General features: G+C 60.2%; 1 protein-coding gene across 1 annotated transcript in view; it reads left to right on the plus strand.

Moving 5' to 3' along the window:
* CACNA1I (calcium voltage-gated channel subunit alpha1 I) overlaps positions 1–20615 on the plus strand; it is a 136920-nt gene that overhangs the window by 91584 nt on the left and 24721 nt on the right. The window contains 10 exon segments of the mRNA XM_042993317.1: positions 3250–3562; positions 6144–6565; positions 14285–14436; positions 15100–15285; positions 15565–15682; positions 16417–16572; positions 17043–17136; positions 18135–18337; positions 18999–19469; positions 19779–19879. Coding sequence (XP_042849251.1) covers positions 3250–3562; positions 6144–6565; positions 14285–14436; positions 15100–15285; positions 15565–15682; positions 16417–16572; positions 17043–17136; positions 18135–18337; positions 18999–19469; positions 19779–19879 — 2216 coding nt within the window.

Below are 20615 nucleotides of genomic sequence, written 5' to 3' on the forward strand. Positions count from 1 at the left end.
CCCTCAGAGCCAAGAGAGCTGAGTGGGAGGGAGCAGGAGGGGCAGGGTTTTTTTTTTTTTTTTTTTTAAGTCATCCACACACCCAACACGGGGCTCGAACTCACAGTCCTGAGACCAAGAGTCGGGTGCTTCACTGACTGAACCAGCCAAGCCATTTTTAAATGCCTCCGAGCAGCGGGTGACTGAAGGGACTCATCAGCGCGGCTGCGGGAAGCATCCATCACTCTGGATTGCCTTCATTTCTCATTTCTGGGCGTTTAAGACCATCTAGTCGCTCCTGCTCATGTTTCTCTGCCTCGTAGTCTCTGGGAATACATTCTTCTCACGACTGTAGCTAGGTGCAGCCCCAGGATGGGAGCTTGTCTAGGGCTCTAGCTTGTTCCTCTTTTCCCGTGGTGGGAAGGGGAGATGCTCTGAAATAGAAGCCCGGGGCTGCTTCCCACAGGGCTCCCTGAAATTCTCTGATGCAGGGGGTGGGGGTGGCTTAGGGGGTGGAAGCGGGGCTCTGTCTGCCTCACAGAGCAGGGTCCTTCTGGGAAGCCCCTCCTGCCTCCCTCCACAGTCCGCCTAGAGCGAGCTTATCCACCTCGTCATGCCATGCCTGACTGAGGCCTCAGCCACAGCACAATCCCCAAAATGTCAAGGTGATTCTCTCCTGGGCGAGTCAGTGCTGGCTCACTCCCTACTGCTGTGAGGCTGGATTCTCTGGTGTCCCAATGGTGGGAGAGGGCATGCTTGGCTCTCTGGGGCAGCACCTTTTCCTGAGCTGCTGGGACCTTGACCTGAGGGTTCAGGACAAGCTGGCAAGTGACCCGAGACGTACCTGCTGTTGGTTTTGCTCTGATGCCTTCCTGGGGGACGCAGGGGCCTTGGACCTGTAAAGAGACCCCCAGATAAAAAGAAGGGGGTTGAGGCTTTGTTCAGCATTGCCCTTCATCCATTGGTTTGTTCATTCCCCAGCACCATCAGGGAGACCTGCCCTGCTCCAGGCCCTGAGCCGAACACGGCACTGAGCAGTGAGGTGGGCCCGGCCTTGTCCTCGAGGAGCTCACAGTCTTGGGCGGGGGGCGGGAAGATGGGCTACGCTTGACGTTGACCAGACAGCATATTAGGAGCCACGGCAGAAGGAATCCTGAGAGGTTGAGGGAGCCCAAAGGAGTTTTCTAATCTAGCTTGGAGGAGGAAGAGGGGAGTGGGAGGCTTCCTGGAGGAGGTGATTACCAGAACTGAGCCTTAAAGGCTGAGGGCAGGCAGCCAGGGGGAGAGCCTCTTGGGCAGGGGGCAACTTGCAGAGACCTTGACATGGACAGAGTCCTGATTGGAGGCACTTTGAACCACTGGGGTTGCTGGAGGAGCCTCGAATTCCAGAGAAGCACTGGAGAATGTGGTCTGCCCCTCCTGATAGAGTTAGGGGTGGGGATGTCAAGTTGGTAACTCCCAGCGTGACACGAGCCACATCTGTTAGCTCCCCTGAGTCCCATGGGGGATGGTGATGGCACCTAGGCTTATGGGTTCTCAGGAGGATTAGATGAGACAGAGTCTGAGGCCTGCATGACCCCTGGCACACAGTAAGCGCTCAATAAATGTGCCCTGCCACTTTTACTGCTGGTATTATTGGGCCCCAGGTGGCCCTGTCACAAGAGAAAGGGTACTGGCAGGGGGCTGAGGATGTTGAACTTTTCTGGGTGCTGGGAAGGGTCCGGAGAGCAAAGCCTGAACCCCGGGCTTCCATTTTGCCTTCACAATCCTGGCCATGCAGGGCCACCTACCCATTCTGTTCCTCAGGTGAGGATCCTGAGCCCCAGAGAGGTGAGAGGTCCTCAGCCCTCAGACTCTGGTGCCCAGCGCTCCCCCTGGTTGGAAACGTGTTAAGCTTGCCTTGCCTGAGCCTTGGGTTTTACAGATGGGGAAACGGAGGTCCAGAAGGAAGGGGGGAGCTGCCTGGGTCACAGGGGCAGTGGCTGTAGAGGCAGGCTGGCTAGAAGCCTGATAGGTGTGAGCTCCCAGAGGGAAGGGTCTGCACCCTCTCCTTCTTGGTGACCCGTCACAGGGGCCCGATGCACAGCAGATCTCCAGGAGACGCTGGTGGAAGATAGAACCGGGAGGGCCAATGAGGGGCATCTTTGTACCTGGGGATTTTCTCAGGGTCCTCCAGCCAGGAAGCCCTCCCCTCAGCCCTCGATAACCCCAGAAGCCCAGCTCCCTCTTTGTGACGTGGGGACAGGAGGGGAGGGTGAATCAGCGGCTGGGACTGTGGCCTGCGTGAACTGCCTGGCAGGTAGCCCGGAGGAGGATGAAAAGCTGGTAGGCGGACCCTCCTTGCTGGTAGGGCCACTGATCTCTTTCAAGGGCTTAGCAAATGCCAGAGGAGGGGTCTGCCCTCTGGCAACTAGGACCTACCTGTGCCCTCTGCGGCCTGTGGTGGCCACTGGAACTGGACCCTGCATCATGAGGTGGTGGGATTCTTAGTACTGACTGGGTAGTCTCCCCCACCACCTCCATCCAAGCACAGATAAAGCCACACAAGTAAACCCTTTCTGAAGGAAGCTTCTCTTTTGTCTGGATGCCCAACTGAGGCCAAAGTGAAGGCCAGAGAGAGGGTAGGGCTGGGGTGGGACTCAGGGCCTGGATAGCCTGAGAGCGTGTGGGCCTCCCTCCCTGGCCTCAGCACTGACGTCCCTGGCCGGGGTCCGAGGGCCTGGGGGATCGGGCTTCAAAGCGGGTCCCGGTGGGGCCTGGGGAGCTGCCTGGGCCACCGCTGTCCTGGGGCCCTGGCCTCCTGTCGGAGCAAGGCCTCAGCAGTCTTTTCCTGTCCCTATCTGTGCCCGTGCCTCTCCGTCTCTCTGGGCCCTCCACCCTCTGCCCCTCTCTCTCCCCGCCTCCTCGCACCCATCACCCTGTGTCTCCCACGCCCTCCGCTTCTGCACTCTCTGAGCCTCCGTCCCTCCCTCTCGGTGTTTCTCCTCATCGTCTCTCTGTCCTTCCTGCCGGCTCTGGCTGTCTGTCTCCTGGCTCTGTCCTGTCCCTGCTCCGTGCCTCGGATTTGTCCCTGCCCCTCTTCCTCCTGTCCTCCTTTCTGCCTCGGTACCCCTCTGCTTCTCACCCCACCTCCGTCACCGTGTCACCACCTCTGCCTCCCCGTTTTCTCTTTCTCTCTATCCCTTCATTCCCCTCTCCCCCACGTCTGCCTCCCCCCACCAATCTGTCCCCTCTGTCCCTGTCCCTGTCCTCTCCTCCCGTTGGTCACAGGTGGGCTCCTTCTTCATGATCAACCTGTGCCTCGTTGTCATAGCGACCCAGTTCTCGGAGACCAAGCAGCGGGAGCACCGGCTGATGCTGGAGCAGCGGCAGCGCTTCCTGTCCTCCAGCACGGTGGCCAGCTACGCGGAGCCCGGCGACTGTTACGAGGAGATCTTCCAGTACGTCTGTCACATCTTGCGCAAGGCCAGGAGGCGTGCCCTGGGCCTCTACCAGGCCCTGCAGAGCCGGCGCCGGGCCCCGGGCCCGGGGCCGTCCCCCTCCGCCAAGCCCGGGCCCCGCGCCAAGGAGCCCAGGCATTACAGTAAGTGGTCCCGCCTGCCGCCGCCTCCGGGGTGCCCCGCTCAGGCCCCGTGTGCCTCCCGCGGGGGATGCTGGGGACCCCGCGACGGCACCGCTGGCGAACGCGCCCCCCTGTCTCCTCGGCACAGGCAGAGCCGTCCGGCAGGTTGAGAACCCGGGTCTTCCCTCGGGAGCTCCAGCGCGTGCCCCTTGCTCCCTCCCTGCTTTCCTGACCCCCTGCCGGTGCCCGGTCTGGGCTGGCCTCGGGCTGGGGGCACCCGGCACCCCGAGCCCTGGAGGATCCCCTTCCGACCCCAGTGGGGTCACACGTGGACCCAGGCTCCGCCCGGGATTCACACTTGAAAGAAACGGACGGTTGTCTGTCCTGTCTGGTAAAACGCTAACGCTCCACTCCTCTCAGCCTGCCTCACGCCCCACGTGGCTTCCTGCTGCCACCACGTGCTAGCACGCCAGAGCAGTGACGACCAGCCACCTGGGATAAGGGGGCTGTGGCCACCGTGCCGAGGCGTGGTGTGTCGGGGACCAGAGATCTTCTGTCTCCGGGCCGTTAGGCTCAGAAGGGGCTCTCCATTCACTCTCTCGTCTGTTCTAGAAAACAGTCCTGAGAAGAGGGCAGAGTGAGTTATATTATCCCGTTTTCAGATGGGAAAACCAAGGTCCAGATAGGTGAAGGGAGTCACCTGGGGTCACGCAGCGTGTCCGTGACAAAATCGGCGTCAGGGACATCAGAGCTGGGTTTGCTGGGCCCGCGTCCAGAGGGAAATGAACGCTCCCGCTCAGCTCCCCGGAGAAGGCAAATGCGCCCCAGGAGAGGAGTCCCGCCCCCCAGCTGGTGCCAAGACGGAAGTCAGCAGGGTCCCAGCCCCGGAGCAGGTGCACAGCGTGTGACCTGGACAGCCCGGGCCCCTCTGTGGGCCTCAGTCTCCTGCTCCGTCAGGTCGAGGATGAGGCTCACGCGCAGGGGGAGTCAGCCACCCCCGGGCCCTGCCCCTGCAGCTCTCAAGCCCTGAGATTCTTGGGAGGCGAGCCGGAGAGAGAACTGATGCTCGAAGCTGCCGCCCACCCCTCCTCGGGTGCCAGCCGTCCAGGCGTGGTCTTGCGGGAGGCTCCAGGTGGCCCGTGGGCTGGCCCAGCACGTGGACGGGGCAGCTGGGGTCTGCCTGCAGGGTCCCTGGATGACGCGGGCTTCTTGCTGCTGCCCCCACCCTCTCCGGGGAAGCTGTGTGGAAAGAAGTCCAGGGGGCTCTCTGGAGGGGGGCCTTGCCCCCTGCCCCTGGGCCTCAGTACCCTCCCGCTTCCCTGGGAAACAAGTTTCAGGGGGCCCAGCCCCAGGCACGAGTGGGGCTGAGGTGGGCCTTACTGAAGTGGGATTGACCCCGGGCTTCTGCCTGCCCACGCCGGCTCCCAGGGGATGAATGAATCAGAAGGCCTCTTCCGGGGCTTCAGGAGATACTGGGAGGCAAATCTGCAAAGGGAGGGTAGGCATTACATGTTTTTCATTCCCTTTAATTATTATTATTCTTAAATGTTTATTTAGTTATTTTGAGAGAGAGAAAGAGAACACACATGTGGGAGGGACAGGGTAGGGTGGGTAGAGAGAGAGAGAACCCCAAGCAGGCTCCGCACTGTGCCCCCATGGGACTTGATCCCATGAACCCTGAGACCATAACCTGGGCAGAAACCAGGACTCAGATGCCAGACGCCTGAGCCACCCAGGCACCCCTCCCTTTAATATTACTAATACCTTTCCTTTGCTCGCACCAGGAAAACATGTATTTTAGGACAGTACAGGTAAACACAAAGAAGAGACCATACTACCCAGGAAGAACCTCTCTGAGACCTCCTTGAAATGGTTAAAGATGGCAGAACTGTGGTCTAAGACTGGTTCAGGCTTTTTAAACTCTCCCTGGGGCAGCACAGGGGGCGAACACTTCTGCCCCCCACTCCCTGCTGTGCCTCCCGTCAGCCCTTCCTGCCTGCTTCCCCTGGAGCCACCCCGACTATCAGGGGACTTCTAGAGCAAGGGTTTGCCTCCTGCCCAGGGCTCCTGCCTCCCTCCCTCCCCGGGACACAAGCCCCACATACAGGTGGGAGGAGAATTGAAGATGGAGAGGTCACCTTGGCGCTCTCTAAGGGGCGTCCGTCCGCTGCATCAAGCTGACTCTTTTAGAAGCTCTTTTAGAAACTCTTTTTCAGCCATTTCCCCAAGTCCAATGTGAGCAAGCAGGGCCGTGGGAGGGCTGGGCCTCGGGCCAGGAGATGATGTAGCCAGGACAGGCGACAAACACACGTGCCCCAGGCACTGTTCTAGGCACGCCAACACATCCACAGTAGAGCCCTCCCCACGGCCCTCGCTTGTCACAGGGGCCAGCCAAGCCCAGAGAGGTAAAGCCAGTCCCCCAGGACTACAAGCCACTCGACCTCCTCACCCAGACAGAACCTGAGCCACAGGAACTTGAGGCACACATGGGTCTGTGTCCCAGGGTTAGCTTGACCCCTGGGGTGGGCAGGTCCTGCCCCCTCGGAGCCCCTCAGGCCTGTGTAACCTGAGGCGCCGACCCTGCCTTGTGTTTGCTTCGCAGAGCTGTGCCCTCGACACAGTCCCCTGGACCCGATGCCCCACACGCCGGTGCAGCCCATCTCTGCCGTGCTGGCCTCCGATCCTGCCAGCTGTCCCCGCTGCCAGCACGAGGGGAGCCGGCGGCCGTCGGGCCCGGGCAGCACCGACTCGGGCCAGGAGGGCTCGGGCTCTGGTGGCTCAGGTGGTGACTCGGAGGAGGTGGATGGGGACGGAGCCCGGAGCAGCGAGGATGGGACCTCCTCAGGCCTGGAGAAGGAGGACGAGGAGGAACAGGTGGACGGGGCGGCCCGGCTGTGCGGGGATGTGTGGCGCGAGACCCGAGCCAAGCTTCGAGGCATCGTGGACAGCAAGTACTTCAACCGGGGCATCATGATGGCCATCTTGGTTAACACCGTCAGCATGGGCATCGAACACCATGAGCAGGCCAGTGGGGGCGGGCGCTGGGCGCGGGGGCGGGCGTGGGCGCGGGGGGAGGGCTGGACGCCTAGGCCCAAGCCGGCCCCACGCAGCCCGGGCTGTTGAACATCCCCTGGGTGTCTGTCTGCCCCCTGACCGGGGCCGGGTCCGATTCTGCCCTGCGGCCTCGGTGCCCAGCCCCGGGCCCGGCCCAGAGGAGAGGGAAGCTCCAGGTGTGTGCCTAGTGGGTGAGTGAGCGAGGGAGGCGGAGCTGGTACTGGGGCCCGCCGGGTTGAGATCCAGCTCCCGTCTCCTGAGTGGCTCGGCCTGGACACCAGGCACCCACAGCCCTTCCCCTGTCCGTCCTGCCAAACCTGACTTCCGGTCATCGCCTTTCCCACGAGCCCTCCTGTCCATTCTCCCCCAAACAGCTGGCGTGGTCTTTCCCGAGGCCAGGCTTTCCCCTCTCCCCAACCTGCCGCAGCTCCCCATTGCCCTTGGCACAAAACACAGACCTTTCCTCTGACAGCCAAGGTCCCTCTGTGGCAGTGCCTTCAGCAAGTTGGGCGTCCTCCTGTCCCTGATGTCCCCACATAGTCCACCCTCCACGCAGCCCGGCGGCACTGAGGGTGGCCCCAGGGTTGCCCTGCAAAGACTGTCCCCCGTCTCCCTCCTCGGCCAACCCTGTGGTTTCTTCTGTCCTCAGCACTGGGTGCGTGGAGTGCAGAGTGGGTGTTGGCTGAGTTCATGGTGTGTCCCAGGCCCCCTGGGCCATCGGGGTTCAGAGACATGGCCCCAAGGGAGATGGCAAGAGCACAGGGAGGATGTGTAAGAGATAAGAGGCTACTTGTAGGGACACAGGAAGGAGGGCTGTGGGGGGTTAGCACACATGTGCCCAGCAAATAGGTCATACCGTGGGTGACGGCCTGTGTGACAAGTCCATTCCTGGCTCCATTCGAAAAACACCATTTTCTGACTCACCTAGCCCCTGGGTAGGTTTCCTCCGTTGACCTGGCCCCTACCCCGTGAGGGCACCCCGCTTGGCAGCTAGTGACCCTGAGGCCTAGGGAGGGGATGTCACTGATCCAAGGTCCCACAGACAATCAGGGGTCAGATTTGAACCCACATCTTTCTTTCTTTTTTTTTTTTTTTTAACATTTATTTATTTTTGAGAGACAGAGAGAGGCAGAGCATGAGCAGGGGAGGGGGAGAGAGAGAGAGAGATACAGAATCTGAAGCAGGCTCCAGGCTCTGAGCTGTTTGTTAGCACAGAGCCTGGCGCGGGGCTCAAACTCACGAACCGCGAGACCATGATCTGAGCTGAAGTGGGACGCTCAACCGACTGAGCTACCCGGGTGCCCCACCCACATCTTTCTTTAACATTTATTTATTTTTGAGTGGGTGACAGAGAGTGCGCAAGTTTGAGCAGGGGAGGGACAGAGAGAGAGGGAGACACAGAATCCGAGGCAGGCTTCAGGCTCCAAGCTGTCAGCACAGAGCCCGAAGCGGGGCTTGAACCCACAGAGCCATGAGATCACAACCTGAAGCGAAGTCAGACACTCAACCGATTGAGCCACCCAGGCGCCCCTGAACCCACATCTTTCTGTGGCGAGACTGACACCCCCACGGGGTTCAGAATGTGGCACCCCCTTTGCTTTCCTGCCGCCCGCTTTCTGCGGAGGCCCTCCACCCGCCCACTGCGCCCCGCGGTGGGCCACACTCTCATTTCCCTCTTCATTAGCTCTCCAAGTGCTGGCTCCATTCAATTTCCTTAAATGCGGCCCCTGGGGCTGCAGCGACACTCTGTTTGGAGCTGCTGGTTTGCCAGCCATTCCGGCTTAATTAAAAAGGTCTCTGGGGAAGACTGGGGGGAAGGCTGTCTGCAGGGTAAAGCTGGTGAGAGAGGCAGCCCAGACCTCCTGGCCTAGGGCTCAGGCTCCTGGCCTTTCCTGGCCTAGGCTTGCCGGTGGGGTGGGGGCAGAAGCCTGGCTGGGCCAGCGGTCCCGGAGGGGGGTCTCGTGGGGAAACAGTGATGTTGGGGTCCTGGCTCTAATTTCTGAGCGGCTTGTCACAGTGCTGCCTGGGCACGGTTCCCGCCAGGGGCTTGTGGGAACCGGCTTGCGAGAGCCAATTTTCTGTCGCTCGGGAACTTCGAAAGCCTGATTTTAAACAGTTGGTAGCTTGGAATTGGCCGTGGTGGGAGTCTTTACACCACAGAAATTGGCATATGCTACATATCAGGGCTACTTTTCAGAGGCCTGTTTGCCAGGGTTCTGTGGGCCGCGGCCCCTCCGCCTCCCCACCAGCCCGATCTCAGGGCCTCCCTGCCTGGCCTGTACCCTGCTCGCCCCCTGCTGCCCCTGCCTGGGCTCCTTCCCTGGTTCTGCCTCCGACCAGCAGGCGGCCTCGGGCAAGTCACTTGGCCTCCCTCAGCCAGCAGCTCCGTCTGTAACCAGGCACACGGACCCTCTGCACAGAGGGGCTGGGAGGGTTAAATGCGTTAAAGAGCCCAGCACGTAGTAGGTGCTCACTAATTTGCAATTATTTATGAGTCTTCTGTTTGAACCTCACATCACCACCCTTGGGGTGAATTTACCTCCTGCTGTCTGGAGCCTCAAAAAATTAATGAATTTTTAAAAAAAAGCGAGGGGGAGGGAGAATTTTTTAAAATGTTCTTTTTAAAGCAGCCTGGAGTGGCAGCCATTGTTCTGCTGAGCGCAGCGCGGGGCCTGCTGGGGGCCTGCTGGTATTTTTGCCCCACTCCTCTCTGCTCCCGGACGTGGCTTGGCGGGAAACGATCCGCCCCCGTGTTTATTTTGAGCAGCCCCGTCTGAGGTGGTGCCTGCAGAGAGAGGTGGCCCAGGGCCACTGGGAGGCCGGGAGAGTGGGGAGGAGGGGAAGGAGAAGATGCGTGAACGCGCACAGCCCCTTTCCTGCAGGGGTGGAGACCGTGGAGGGGGAGGCATCGCAGGGGCCTGGCAGGGAGACTGGCGCGGCCATGGGGACAGTAGGTAGTGACAGTGGGGCACAGCCTGGGCATTGCTCTCTTACTCCATCCGCCACCCCTGCCTCTGTGGTCTCAGTGCTCAAATGAGAGGTGAGACTGCAGGTGTCTCCGGCCAAAGTGGCCATTGCTACCCAGATCACAAGGGGTTCCAACGTCTCTAGGTTCCTCATGGTCAAAGATGCTGTTCCTTGCAGGGACTGGCCTGGGAGGCGGTGACAGGTAAAAGGTGGGGGGGTCATCCAGGCAGGGGCCTGCTTGTGACCCATGAGGTGGCCAGACGGGGCTGAGGTCTGCTCTTTGGCTGAGGCTACGTGACAAGCAGGCGGATGGGGTCAGATTCCTCCATCATTACTCACTGTCATGTGTTGCCACATTTCTTCCCCTTGTGATCCTCATGGCAGCCCGATGGGGCAGGCAAGGCGAGTGTCTCATATCCATTGAGCAGATGGGGAAACTGAGGCATGCCCAGGTGATATGGTGAGCAACCGAGAGAGCAGGGCTCCAGGATGCCAAGGTGGAGGTGGAGGTTCCACAAAGCAGACAGGAGGCAGTGGGGGAGGTCTGGGTGGGGAAGCTTTGCTCCCGGGAGCAGTCCCTATGGCCCCCTTCTCCCTCCCCTGGCACTCACCTCTCCAGGCGCGTGACTCCTCCCAAGGCGGGCAAAGCTGCTCTCAGTCCCATCCCATCCTGGAACTGAAGGAGGTCACCGAGTTGGACAACAAGAAACAGAGGGCTTGGCTGGATGGGCAGCAGGGATGGGGTGCAGGAAGCCCCCCGGGGCCGGCTGGGGCATGTCTACTGGCCCCTACTCACAGGAGAGTGCATTCAAGGCCTCCAGCCAGTGGATGGGTCAAAGCAGTCTTTATTTTCCCTTCTGCAGCCCCCACATCATTGCTGACCCAGGTCTGGGAGGACTCTGGGAAGAGGAGGACAGGCTGGCTTAGTGCCCAACATTCCAGCTCTGTGGGCGCTTAGGGGAGAGAGCCAACATGGGCTGCAGTCAGGGAAGCCTTCCCAAAGGCAGTGGCACGGGCAGTGGCTCCTGAAGGTTGACTACGAGTTTATCAGTGAGACAGAGGAGGGACAGGTACAGGGACCAGGAGCTCAGGCATTCCCCCAAAGGACCCTGAGCCCTGAAGGAGGATGTGCAGGAGACAGCCCGGGAGGCTGGTGAGGGGGCTATCCATCCATAAAGTGCCTCAAGGCAGTGGAGAGCCACGGAAGGCTTCTAAACAGGGCAGCGACATGTCTGTACTGAACTGGATCGTCAAGTCAGAAAAGTGGGGCAGGTGATGCCGTCACAGCCATGGGGATGGGGACAGGCCAGAGGGAGAATACCTGTGATTCAGGTTGAGATGTGATTCCGCCACTGCCTGGCCCTGGCCCTGGGCAGTCACTTCCCTCTGAGCCTGTTTCCCCCTCTACAAAATGGGGATACTATAGGGTAACGTTTGAGATTTAGATGAGATAATTCATGGAAGGTGCTTAGCACCGACTGGCACGTGGGAGACGTTTAACACCGGCTGCCATTATCATCATGGGATGGTACCGGGCTCCAGGGGTTCCTGCGGACAGCTTAGGGACTCCTGCCCACCGGGGCCCTTACGCACCCCTGCAGAAATGGCCAGCCTTGTGCCTCCAAGCCTGGCATGGGGCCAGAAGGAGTGGGCCCCTGCCCCTCTCCCTCCACTTTGGGCCTCCAGGATGTAGTCCCTCCTTACCTGCCCTCGCTCCTCCTGCCTCCAGCTCAGCGTGGTGTTCTGCCCTTTTTCACCCCGTTCCACTGGGGTCTTGGCCACCTCCAGATGCCTCTCTGCAGCCTCTGCCTGGCGGTCTGTCTGCCTGCTGTCTCCCACTTTCCTGGCTCCTGCAGTGACGCCCGCAATGTCATGATCCCGGTCCCTTATTCTGTTTTTATCTGTGTTTTTCTTTCTGCCTCATGTCTCCACACCCCACCTTTGCCTCTCAGTCGCCGTATCTATATTTGTCTGTCCGTCTGTCTGTCCATCTCCGTCGTGGCTCCCCCACCCCCACCCCCGTCCCTCTTCACATACCCTCCCACCTCGGTCTCACGATACAGAATAGCCTGCGTTCATCTGTCTGTCTCCCGTTCGCTGTCTCTCTCCCAGAAAAATGCCTGCGGGAGTGACGGATGGTCCATTAGAGAAAGATTAACAGGTGTGCACTTGACTAGAGAAACAGCTGCTGCAAGTGGCGGGGGAGGGACGGGCGCGCGGGTGACCTTTCCGGAGAGCGGTGGCCTCCCCAGCACTCGTGGGCGGGAGTGTGTGTGTGCAGCGCGTGTGGCCCCGAGCCGAGTGGCCGCCATTACGGACTGTCAGCGGCCACACTTCTCATCCCTGCTGATCTCGCGGTGGCAGGGTGGGAAATTGGTGGCTTGGCTCGGCCGGGGATGCCGGGCCCCAGCCCCTCCCCCCGTCTCAGGGTCCCACTTCCCTTTCGGGACCATTTTGTGAGTCAAATGTAATTACAGATGGAAATGGGGCCTTCTTTTATCTGGGCTTGAGAGGACCTGGCAGTTTTATTAGGTTTTCCCGGGCACGAGGCAGAAGGGCGGTTCTTTTTTTCTCTTCTCCTTTTAACCCAAATGGAATCACAGTCAGGCCCCCGAAGGTGCCCTGTCACCTGGTGGAGGGGCTGGGCTGGGGCTGGGGGTGCTGATGGTTGGCAGCTCTCCCCCCACCCCCCAATCTTGCGCTGGCTGGTGCCTCTGCCCAGATACCTTCTCTTCTCCTCCCTCTCACTGGGTTCCCCCTCTCAGCTTTGAGGGCTCTGCTGAGATGTCACTTCTTCCAGGAAGGTGCCCCTGCAGGCACCTGACTGCAGGATTACCGTTCCCTCAAAGCTCCCTCACCTTTCTGTTTTTGGCAGCTACGGCTGTTTGTCAGCTCGGGGGGTTGGGCTTTGCCACCGGAACCTGCGCTTCTTGGGGGCGGGGAGGATGCCCTGATGCATTCACCACTGGCCATCCTGGGTAGCACGCCCAGCCCACCGTGCTCAGCTCACCTGTAGAATGCATGCAACAATGAACGAGCGGGGGACAGGGCGGATGAGTTCAGGTGGAGTTTCTGTTGTGTGTGATGGAGAGCAGTTTGGAGTCTGATTTTGTGGCTCTGCTGCCTCCTGGCCGGGTGGCTCAGGGCGAGTCAGTTCACCTCCCCGAGCCTCAGTGTCCTTATCTGTAAAACGGAGGCACCAGCAGATTGTTGGAGGCGTCCGTAATTGTGCCGGATGTCAAGCTCAGTGCGCATGCTCAGGCCTAAAGAATGGCCCTTCCCCTCTCTGTGATTCAGGCTTGTTGGTGAACAGAAACCCGGCACTTTCACAGTCCTAGAGAGAGAAGGGAGGCGCTGGAGCCCCGTATGGCTCTTAGTGGGCGGGGAGCCCTGGAATGAATATCATCTTACTCCACCCCCTCGTTTTATGGATGAGAAAACTGAGGTTGGGGGGAATGTCCCTAGAACCCTGTCTCCTAGTCATGGCCTGTAGTGTGGTCTGTTTTGGATTCCAGGGTTGCTCAGATGGTTCCGCTTATACGGGTGTCTCTTGCTGCTAAAAACCAGGAGGGAAACAGCTCCAGGGTCAGAAGGTGCTAGTCTCTTTCTGATCAGCCGGTGACTTGAACCCTTGCCCTCTCTGGGCTCTAGTGTCTTCCCCTGAGAAGTGTGTGAAGCCAGCCCCCTGGACCAGGGTGCTCGCAGACATTAAAGAGTTGGGTGGCACACAGTAGGCGCATGGTCTCTGTCTGCCCTTCTCAGGGCACAGTGGTCTCCAGCCACCCACGATCCTGAGGTGGCCATTGCTGGGGAAGGGGAGAGTGGGGAGGGCTCCGTCGGGAGGTCTGCACAGGCAGAGGTTAATGGTGGGAGCCTTGGAGGCAGGCTGCCTGAGTTCAGATACCGGCTCTGCCCCTTACCAGCCCCACAGCCGAAGGCAGGGGCTGGCCTTCTCCGAACCTGCTTCTTCATCTGCAAAACGGGCTCTTATGGGATTAAGTGACACGACGCCTGTAAAGTTCAAAAAAACAGGTCCTGTGTGTGGTAAGTGCTTCCTAAGTGGGATAGGGTCATGGGCAAACAGGGGTCATGGGCAAACAGGGAGTTTCTGGCGTCGACTGGCCTGTCTTCTTGTCTTGCTCTGCATCAGCTTCCAAGACTCCTTCCTCCCTCCCTCCCTCCCTCCTTCCTTCCTTCCATGTTTATTTACTTGAGAGAGAGAGAGAGAGAGAGAGAGAGAGAGAGAGAGAGAGAGAGTGTGAGCAGGGGAGGGACAGAGAGAGAGGGAGACACAGAATCTGAAACAGGCTCCAGGCTCTGAGCTGTCAGCACAGAGCCCGATGCGGGGCTTGAACTCATGAACCACGAGATCATGACCTGAGCTGAAGTCAGACGCTCAACCCACTGAGCCACCCAGGCGCCCCTTCCAAGCCTGCTTTCTGATAGGTCCCCTCAGTGTGCAGTACCAGCATCGTTTCCAAATGTGTGGAAGGCCAGCCCTGTGGGGTCCCCCCATGTCAGTGGACTCTTAATGACAGCAGAGGTACAGCAGAGTTGTGAGGCTCTCAAGGCTGTTGCGGTCCAGCGAAGACATTGACCTGCCAGCTCACTCAGCCTCCCCGCCTCCCTGGGGGTCCTGCAGCCGATGAGCATCCACAGAGGATCCATGGCTGTGCTCTGGCCTGACCGGGGTCCCCGGTCCCTTTCCCTGCGCCCCCACAGCCCGAGGAGCTGACCAACATCCTAGAGATCTGTAACGTCGTCTTCACCAGCATGTTCGCCCTGGAGATGCTCCTGAAGCTGGCCGCCTTCGGGCTCTTCGACTACCTGCGCAACCCCTACAACATCTTCGACAGCATCATCGTCATCATCAGGTGCTGCCCCTGCTGCCAGCGGGCTGGGGGCCCGGAAGCAGAGTGGGGAGGGGGGCGGGGAAATCTAGTGCCCCGTCCCCCGCCGGTAAACAAAGCATGTCCGGGCACAAAGGAAATCAATTGCGCAGAAACCCAGTTCTCGAATATATACAAATTTGTCCCCCAGTAACATACGTGCTTCTAGATTAATGCATTAAGTAGCAAGATCCAGCAGCAGGTCTTGGGACTACCGTCATCCCAAAGAAAGGATGGGTATAAATAGTGTTTGGGAATATGTCCATCAGCTGTTGTAAGATATAAAAACAGCGGTTTTGATCGGTCAAAAAGCCATAAAGATTGCTCATTCTCTGTGGCTTGTTTTCATTCATGATCTAAAGAATGGTAAATCTCACGGAGAGGTCAGTGGCCTTCGTAGACCTCCTGAATCCTAGCCGGAGACTGCTCAGGGGGGTTGTCCGTGGACTCCAGGTCAAGAGCCCCTGGTTTGAGCATGCCCTGGAGCAGCGACGGCCCGTGAAACATGTTATTTGTGGGATGAATGAATGAATGGATGTTCTCCATCTCTCTGCCCCCCCCCCCCACTGGCCTCCCCTTGCCCTCCTCTCCCTCTGCTCTGCCCTCCGCTGAACGCTCCTGCCTCTGTCCCCTGCTGCCTCCTCCCAGCATCTGGGAGATTGTGGGGCAGGCGGACGGCGGCCTGTCGGTGCTGCGGACCTTCCGGCTGCTGCGGGTGCTCAAGCTGGTGCGTTTCATGCCCGCGTTGCGGCGCCAGCTGGTGGTGCTCATGAAGACCATGGACAACGTGGCCACCTTCTGCATGCTGCTCATGCTCTTCATCTTCATCTTCAGGTGAGCCCTGCCCACCCTGGGGAGGGCCGGAGCCTGGGGCGGGATTGGGGGGGGGGGGAACATAGCTGCTTGAGCTTCTCCAGGCGCCACCCTGGACCTGGCTGCGAGTCCTGACGCCATCACTGAATCCCCTATGGCTCTGGGCGAGGCCTTGCCCTCTGAGCCTCAGCGTTGGCTTCTGTAGAACGGAACCAGCGCTGCCCCTGCCATCTTACCCGGCCGTTCTGAGAACGACACAAGGTGGGTGGGTCCCTTGAGCCACCCCCATTCCTCCCCCAGCATCCTCGGGATGCACATCTTTGGCTGCAAATTCAGCCTGCGCACGGACACAGGAGACACGGTCCCCGACAGGAAGAACTTTGACTCCCTGCTGTGGGCCATCGTCACAGTGTTCCAGGTGAGCAGCAGCACGTGTTCACGTATGTCAGGGGAAGGGGTTTCTCCCAGGACCGCCGCTTGGCTTGCTTTTCAGAGGCGCCCCTCGGAGAATCCAGAGAAGGGGGGTGGCTCGCCAGGGAGGCCCCTCAACTCCGGGCTCCGGCAGGCAGGTGTGGGTGCGGGGTCAGGCTGGCACTGCATTGGCTCTGGGAGCTGACTGGCCACCTGGTGCCCGTCTCTGCCCCTCCACCCCCGCCCCAAGACCTGGGTGCATTGGGATTCTTCCCTGAGGCTATTTTCTCGCCATGGTTAAATGAGTGTGCACGGGGCCGGGGGGCAGAAGGAAGAAGGGTGGGCTCGTGGAGGGGCCGGGGGGGGGGGGTGCGAGCAGATAGCAGATAGAGCAGAGAGGATAGGGCTGTGGGAGCAGCCAGGAAGGAGCACCCATCAGCGGGGAGTGAGAATCAGGGCAGGAGGTGGGTTGTGGGCCAGCGGGGTGGGGGGCGGGGAGGCAGTGGGCAGCGCAGTGTGCGAGTGAGGGGCACGGGCTGTGCCAGGTGGGCACACTGCCAGCTGGGGCCGTGTCACGTGAGGTCCCTGGGTGTGCTGGGGCACGCGTGAGAGGGTGCTGTAGGTGCGCACGGGCTGCAGGGTGCCTTCAGGCTCCTCCACCCGGTGGATGCCTTCTCCCTTGGGCTGGGCCGGGACCTGGGGGTACCCCAGGGCTGACCTGTGCTCCCCTTCCCCCCACAGATCCTCACCCAGGAGGACTGGAACGTTGTCCTCTACAACGGCATGGCCTCCACCTCCCCCTGGGCCTCCCTCTACTTTGTCGCCCTCATGACCTTTGGCAACTATGTGCTCTTCAACCTCCTGGTGGCCATCTTGGTGGAGGGTTTCCAGGCGGAGGTGAGTGCGGCCCTGGCGGAGGAAGCACCCGCATGGGGCCTGGACCAGGCTGGGTGGGGGAGGGGTCTGGATGGGGGAGGGCTGCAAGTCAGACATCTAGCAGGGAACACTTTCCGAAGGAGGGGGTTGTCAATTAGGTGGTGAGCTTCCGGTCACAGGAAGCATGCAAGTGGAGGCTGCAACGGGATCCTTGTCTCTCCCTCGGAGGTGTAGGACAAGGTCTCTCCATCTCTGAAATTCTAAAGCCCCCGAGATCTGGATCCTGCCTCCTCCTTTCTCTGAGGTTTAGGGGTTACTTGCAGTCAGGTGGGTGTGGGCTTATGGGCTCGGTCCTCGTTAGCTTCTCACTTTCCCTTTCTGAGGCTCTGTTTCCCTGTCTGTAAAATGGGCATGAAAGACCCATTGAAAAATTCAGGAGGGAGGGAAGGGCTGAGCCAACGTGCATTCCAACAAGCGGGATGGTCTCCCAGGGTGACGCCAATCGCTCCTACTCGGACGAGGATCAGAGCTCATCCAACATGGAGGAGTTCGACAAGCTTCAGGAGGGCCTGGATAGCGGCGGAGGTAAACAGGTCTCCACTGTCACCTGGGGAACCAGGACCCTTCCCCAGAGAGATCCAGGGGGGCTCAGGGCTCAGCATCAGCTTTCCCCTTAAGCCCAGGCTCCAGGACCGCTAATTCTCCGTGGTTTGTTTACATTCATAATGGAAAGAAACAGGCAAATCCCCCAAAAGAAGTCAGTGACGTTCATAACCCTCCTGAGTTCTAGCCACAGAGGTAGGTGCACTTCACCCTCACCCCTCCATGGTGTGGCCTGTTGGGAAGAGACCGCCTCAGGCCCCAGGACTCCTGGCTTCTGGTCCTGTTTGGCCCCATGGGGCAGCTTGGAACAAGCCTCCGCAACCCATGGCCGGTGTCGTCCTTGAAAACCGGGCTGTACCATTTTTGCCTTTCTTCCTAAAGTGGGCCCAGGAGTGAGGTTTCTATGATGGGTGAACACAGCCTGGCCCTGAATACAGGAGGCAGGGGATCCACTCAGCCAAAAAGAAAGCTGACATGATGAACGCTGAGTCATGTGTAGACATGTTGAATCACTGGGGCACCTGGGTGGCTCAGTCGGTTAAGCATTTGACTTCAGCTCAGGTCATGATCTCACACAGTTCGTGAGTTCGAGCGCCGCATCGGTTTCTGTGCTGACCGCTCAGAGCCTGGATGGAGCCTACTTCGGATTCTGTTTCCCTTTCTCTCTGCCCCTCCCCCGCTTGTGCTCTGTCTCTAACAAAATGAATAAACGTTACAAAAATGAAAAAGAAAAGAAATGTTGAATCACTACTTTGTACATCTGGAACTAATATAACACTGTATGTCAACTGTGCTGAATTAAAATTAAAAACTTAATAAAAAAAAGAAAGCTGAGAGCTGTGCAGGAAGGGTCCAATTGGGAAGGTGGGGGAAGTCTCCCCAGAAAAACCCTCTATTTCTGTTCCCATCCATGTCTGTCTCATGAATTCTTTTGTTCTTATTCTATTTGCCCCTCTTTCCGTCTCCATCTCACCCTCCAGATCCCAAGATCTGCCCAATCCCCATGACCCCCAATGGGCACCTGGACCCCAGTCTCCCACTGGGTGGACATCTGGGCCCCCCTGGGGCTGCAGCACCCGCCCCCCGCCTCTCACTGCAGCCGGACCCTGTCCTGGTGGCCCTGGGCTCCCGCAAGAGCAGCGTCATGTCACTGGGGAGGATGAGCTGTGACCAACGCTCCCTGGTGAGTCCCTGAGGGGTGCTCTGGGTGGGTGCTTCCTGCTAGGGTGTATGGGGAGGGACCCTGGGGAGGAGTGCCTGTCAGTCTAGCCTCAGGCTGGTGCCCGGGTGTAGGGGACCAGACTCTCCAGCTAGAACCAGGCAGGGACCATGTGTGTTGCATTCTTGAGTGCCTAGTGTCAGAGTAGGGCCTGGCAACGAATGAATGAATGAATGAATGAGTGAATGAATGAATAGGGCCAGTGCGTCCGGTGTGGAGAATTGGGTTTTTACCGTGGCCACACTGCAGACGGCAAAGAGCTGGGCTTTGGGGTCAGACATACGAGAGTTCAAATCTAGCCTCTGCCACTTTCAAGCTGTGCGGCCATGAGCAAGCCCTCTCTGAACCTGCTTCCTTACCTGTAAAGTGGGAAGACTACCCTAACGTGCTCTGGCTTCCTCAAGGGAAGTGAGGCGGCAGGAGGAGATGTAACCACACCCTAGAGGCGCCCACACATCCATGGATGCGGATGGAGTGACAGCCGGGCAGGGAGAGGACCCCTGGGGTCTAGCCTGTTCTGTCACCCACCAGCCAGGCCTCAGCGGGTGTGCAGGCTGCCTCCAGTCACAACAGTGGGTCGCGTGTGTGTGGCGGGTGCGCTGACCCGAGCCCGGCTTCCTTCCAGTCCAGCTCCCGGAGCTCCTACTACGGGCCGTGGGGCCGCAGCGGGGCCTGGGCCAGCCGCCGCTCCAGCTGGAACAGCCTCAAGCACAAGCCGCAGTCGGCCGAGCACGAGTCCCTGCTCTCGGCGGAGCGCGGTGGCGGTCCCCGGGCCTGCGAGGGCCCCAGGGACGAGGGCCCGCCGCGGGCTGCGCCGCCGCACGCTCCGCACGCCCACCACGTGCACCACGGTCCCCACCCGGCGCACCGGCACCGCCACCACCGCCGGACGCTGTCCCTCGACACCAGAGACTCGATGGACCTGGCCGAGCTGGTGCCCGCCGTGGGCGCCCACCCCCGGGCGACCTGGAGGGCGGTGGGGCCGGCCCCCGGGCACGAGGACTGCAATGGCAGGATGCCCAGCATCGCCAAGGATGTCTTCACCAAAATGGACGACCGCCGGGATCGCGGGGAGGACGAGGAGGAGATGGACTACGTGAGCGGGCGCGGGGTCTAGGGGCGGGGCCCGGGGCCAGAGCCCAGGGGTACAGGGGCGGGGCTAGAGTGGGAGGGGACTCAAGGAGGGCGGGCAGGGGGCGGGGCCGGAACTGCCCACCCCAGCGACCCGCCTCGCTGGTAGAGGAGACCTCTTAGCCTTCCCTGGGCGGGGGGAGGGTTCTGTTCTCCTGGGAGAGGCCGCAGGTCGGCCGGCGGCCCCAGTTTGGTGTTTGACCACCCGGGTGGGAGGAGATGCGCAGCTCTGCGCAGCGCCGACCCGGCTGCACTCCCATCTTGGCCTTGCCAGACCCTGTGCTTCCGCGTCCGCAAGATGATCGACGTCTATAAGCCTGACTGGTGCGAGGTCCGCGAGGACTGGTCTGTCTACCTCTTCTCCCCTGAGAACAGGTGGGCGAGGCCAGGCTCGGTGTGAGGTTAGAGTAGGGGGTTGGCGTGTCCGGGAGGGAGAGATACTTGCCAAGCCAGGCAAGGCTCCTGGTAGCGGGTCTTCCATACTCCAGAGGACCTTCCTGGCCCAGTGGTGGAGGGTCTGCAGGGCTGGGGGAGGGTCTAGGTGTTCATGCAGGGGCGGGGGGTGGGGGCTCCCTGGGCATCCCTAGTCCAGGCCATTCCTGTGCTGACACCAGGTTGGACAAATCCTCATGTAGCCTGGGGTGCTCACATCTGGAGGGGGCATCAGTAGGCCTCCTGGAGGAGGAGGCCTTTGTGCTGGGTTTTGGAGGCTATGGAGATAGCATTCCAGTAGGTGAAGCAGGGGTTGTGAGGAGGTGGAGGCTGGTCCAGGCGGTGGGAGCAGCCTGAGGGGAAGGCCTAGGGGGCAGAAGCTGGGGGCATCAGGCAATGTGTGTCCAAATGGCTGGAGGTCCAGGCTCAGAGCTTTGAACCGGTGTTTGGAAGGCCTTGAGTGCCAGGGCAAGATGGATGGCCTTTATCCTGTGGTGCCATGTGCTCAGGGGAGGCAGCTCTGAGTGGGCACCTGAACAGACCTAAAGTCACCACCTGTTGTGTGGCCCGAGAAGAGAGATGTCTGCTCCTCATGGCCATCCTAGTCCCCATGTGTGTCTGGGCCCTCTGGGGCAAGGGGCACACTGACACTCATGTGGCACCCTGCCCACCCTGCCCA

This window comes from Panthera tigris, chromosome B4 (genome assembly GCF_018350195.1).
Source record: "Panthera tigris isolate Pti1 chromosome B4, P.tigris_Pti1_mat1.1, whole genome shotgun sequence".
In the NCBI taxonomy this organism is placed as follows: Eukaryota; Metazoa; Chordata; class Mammalia; order Carnivora; family Felidae; genus Panthera; species Panthera tigris.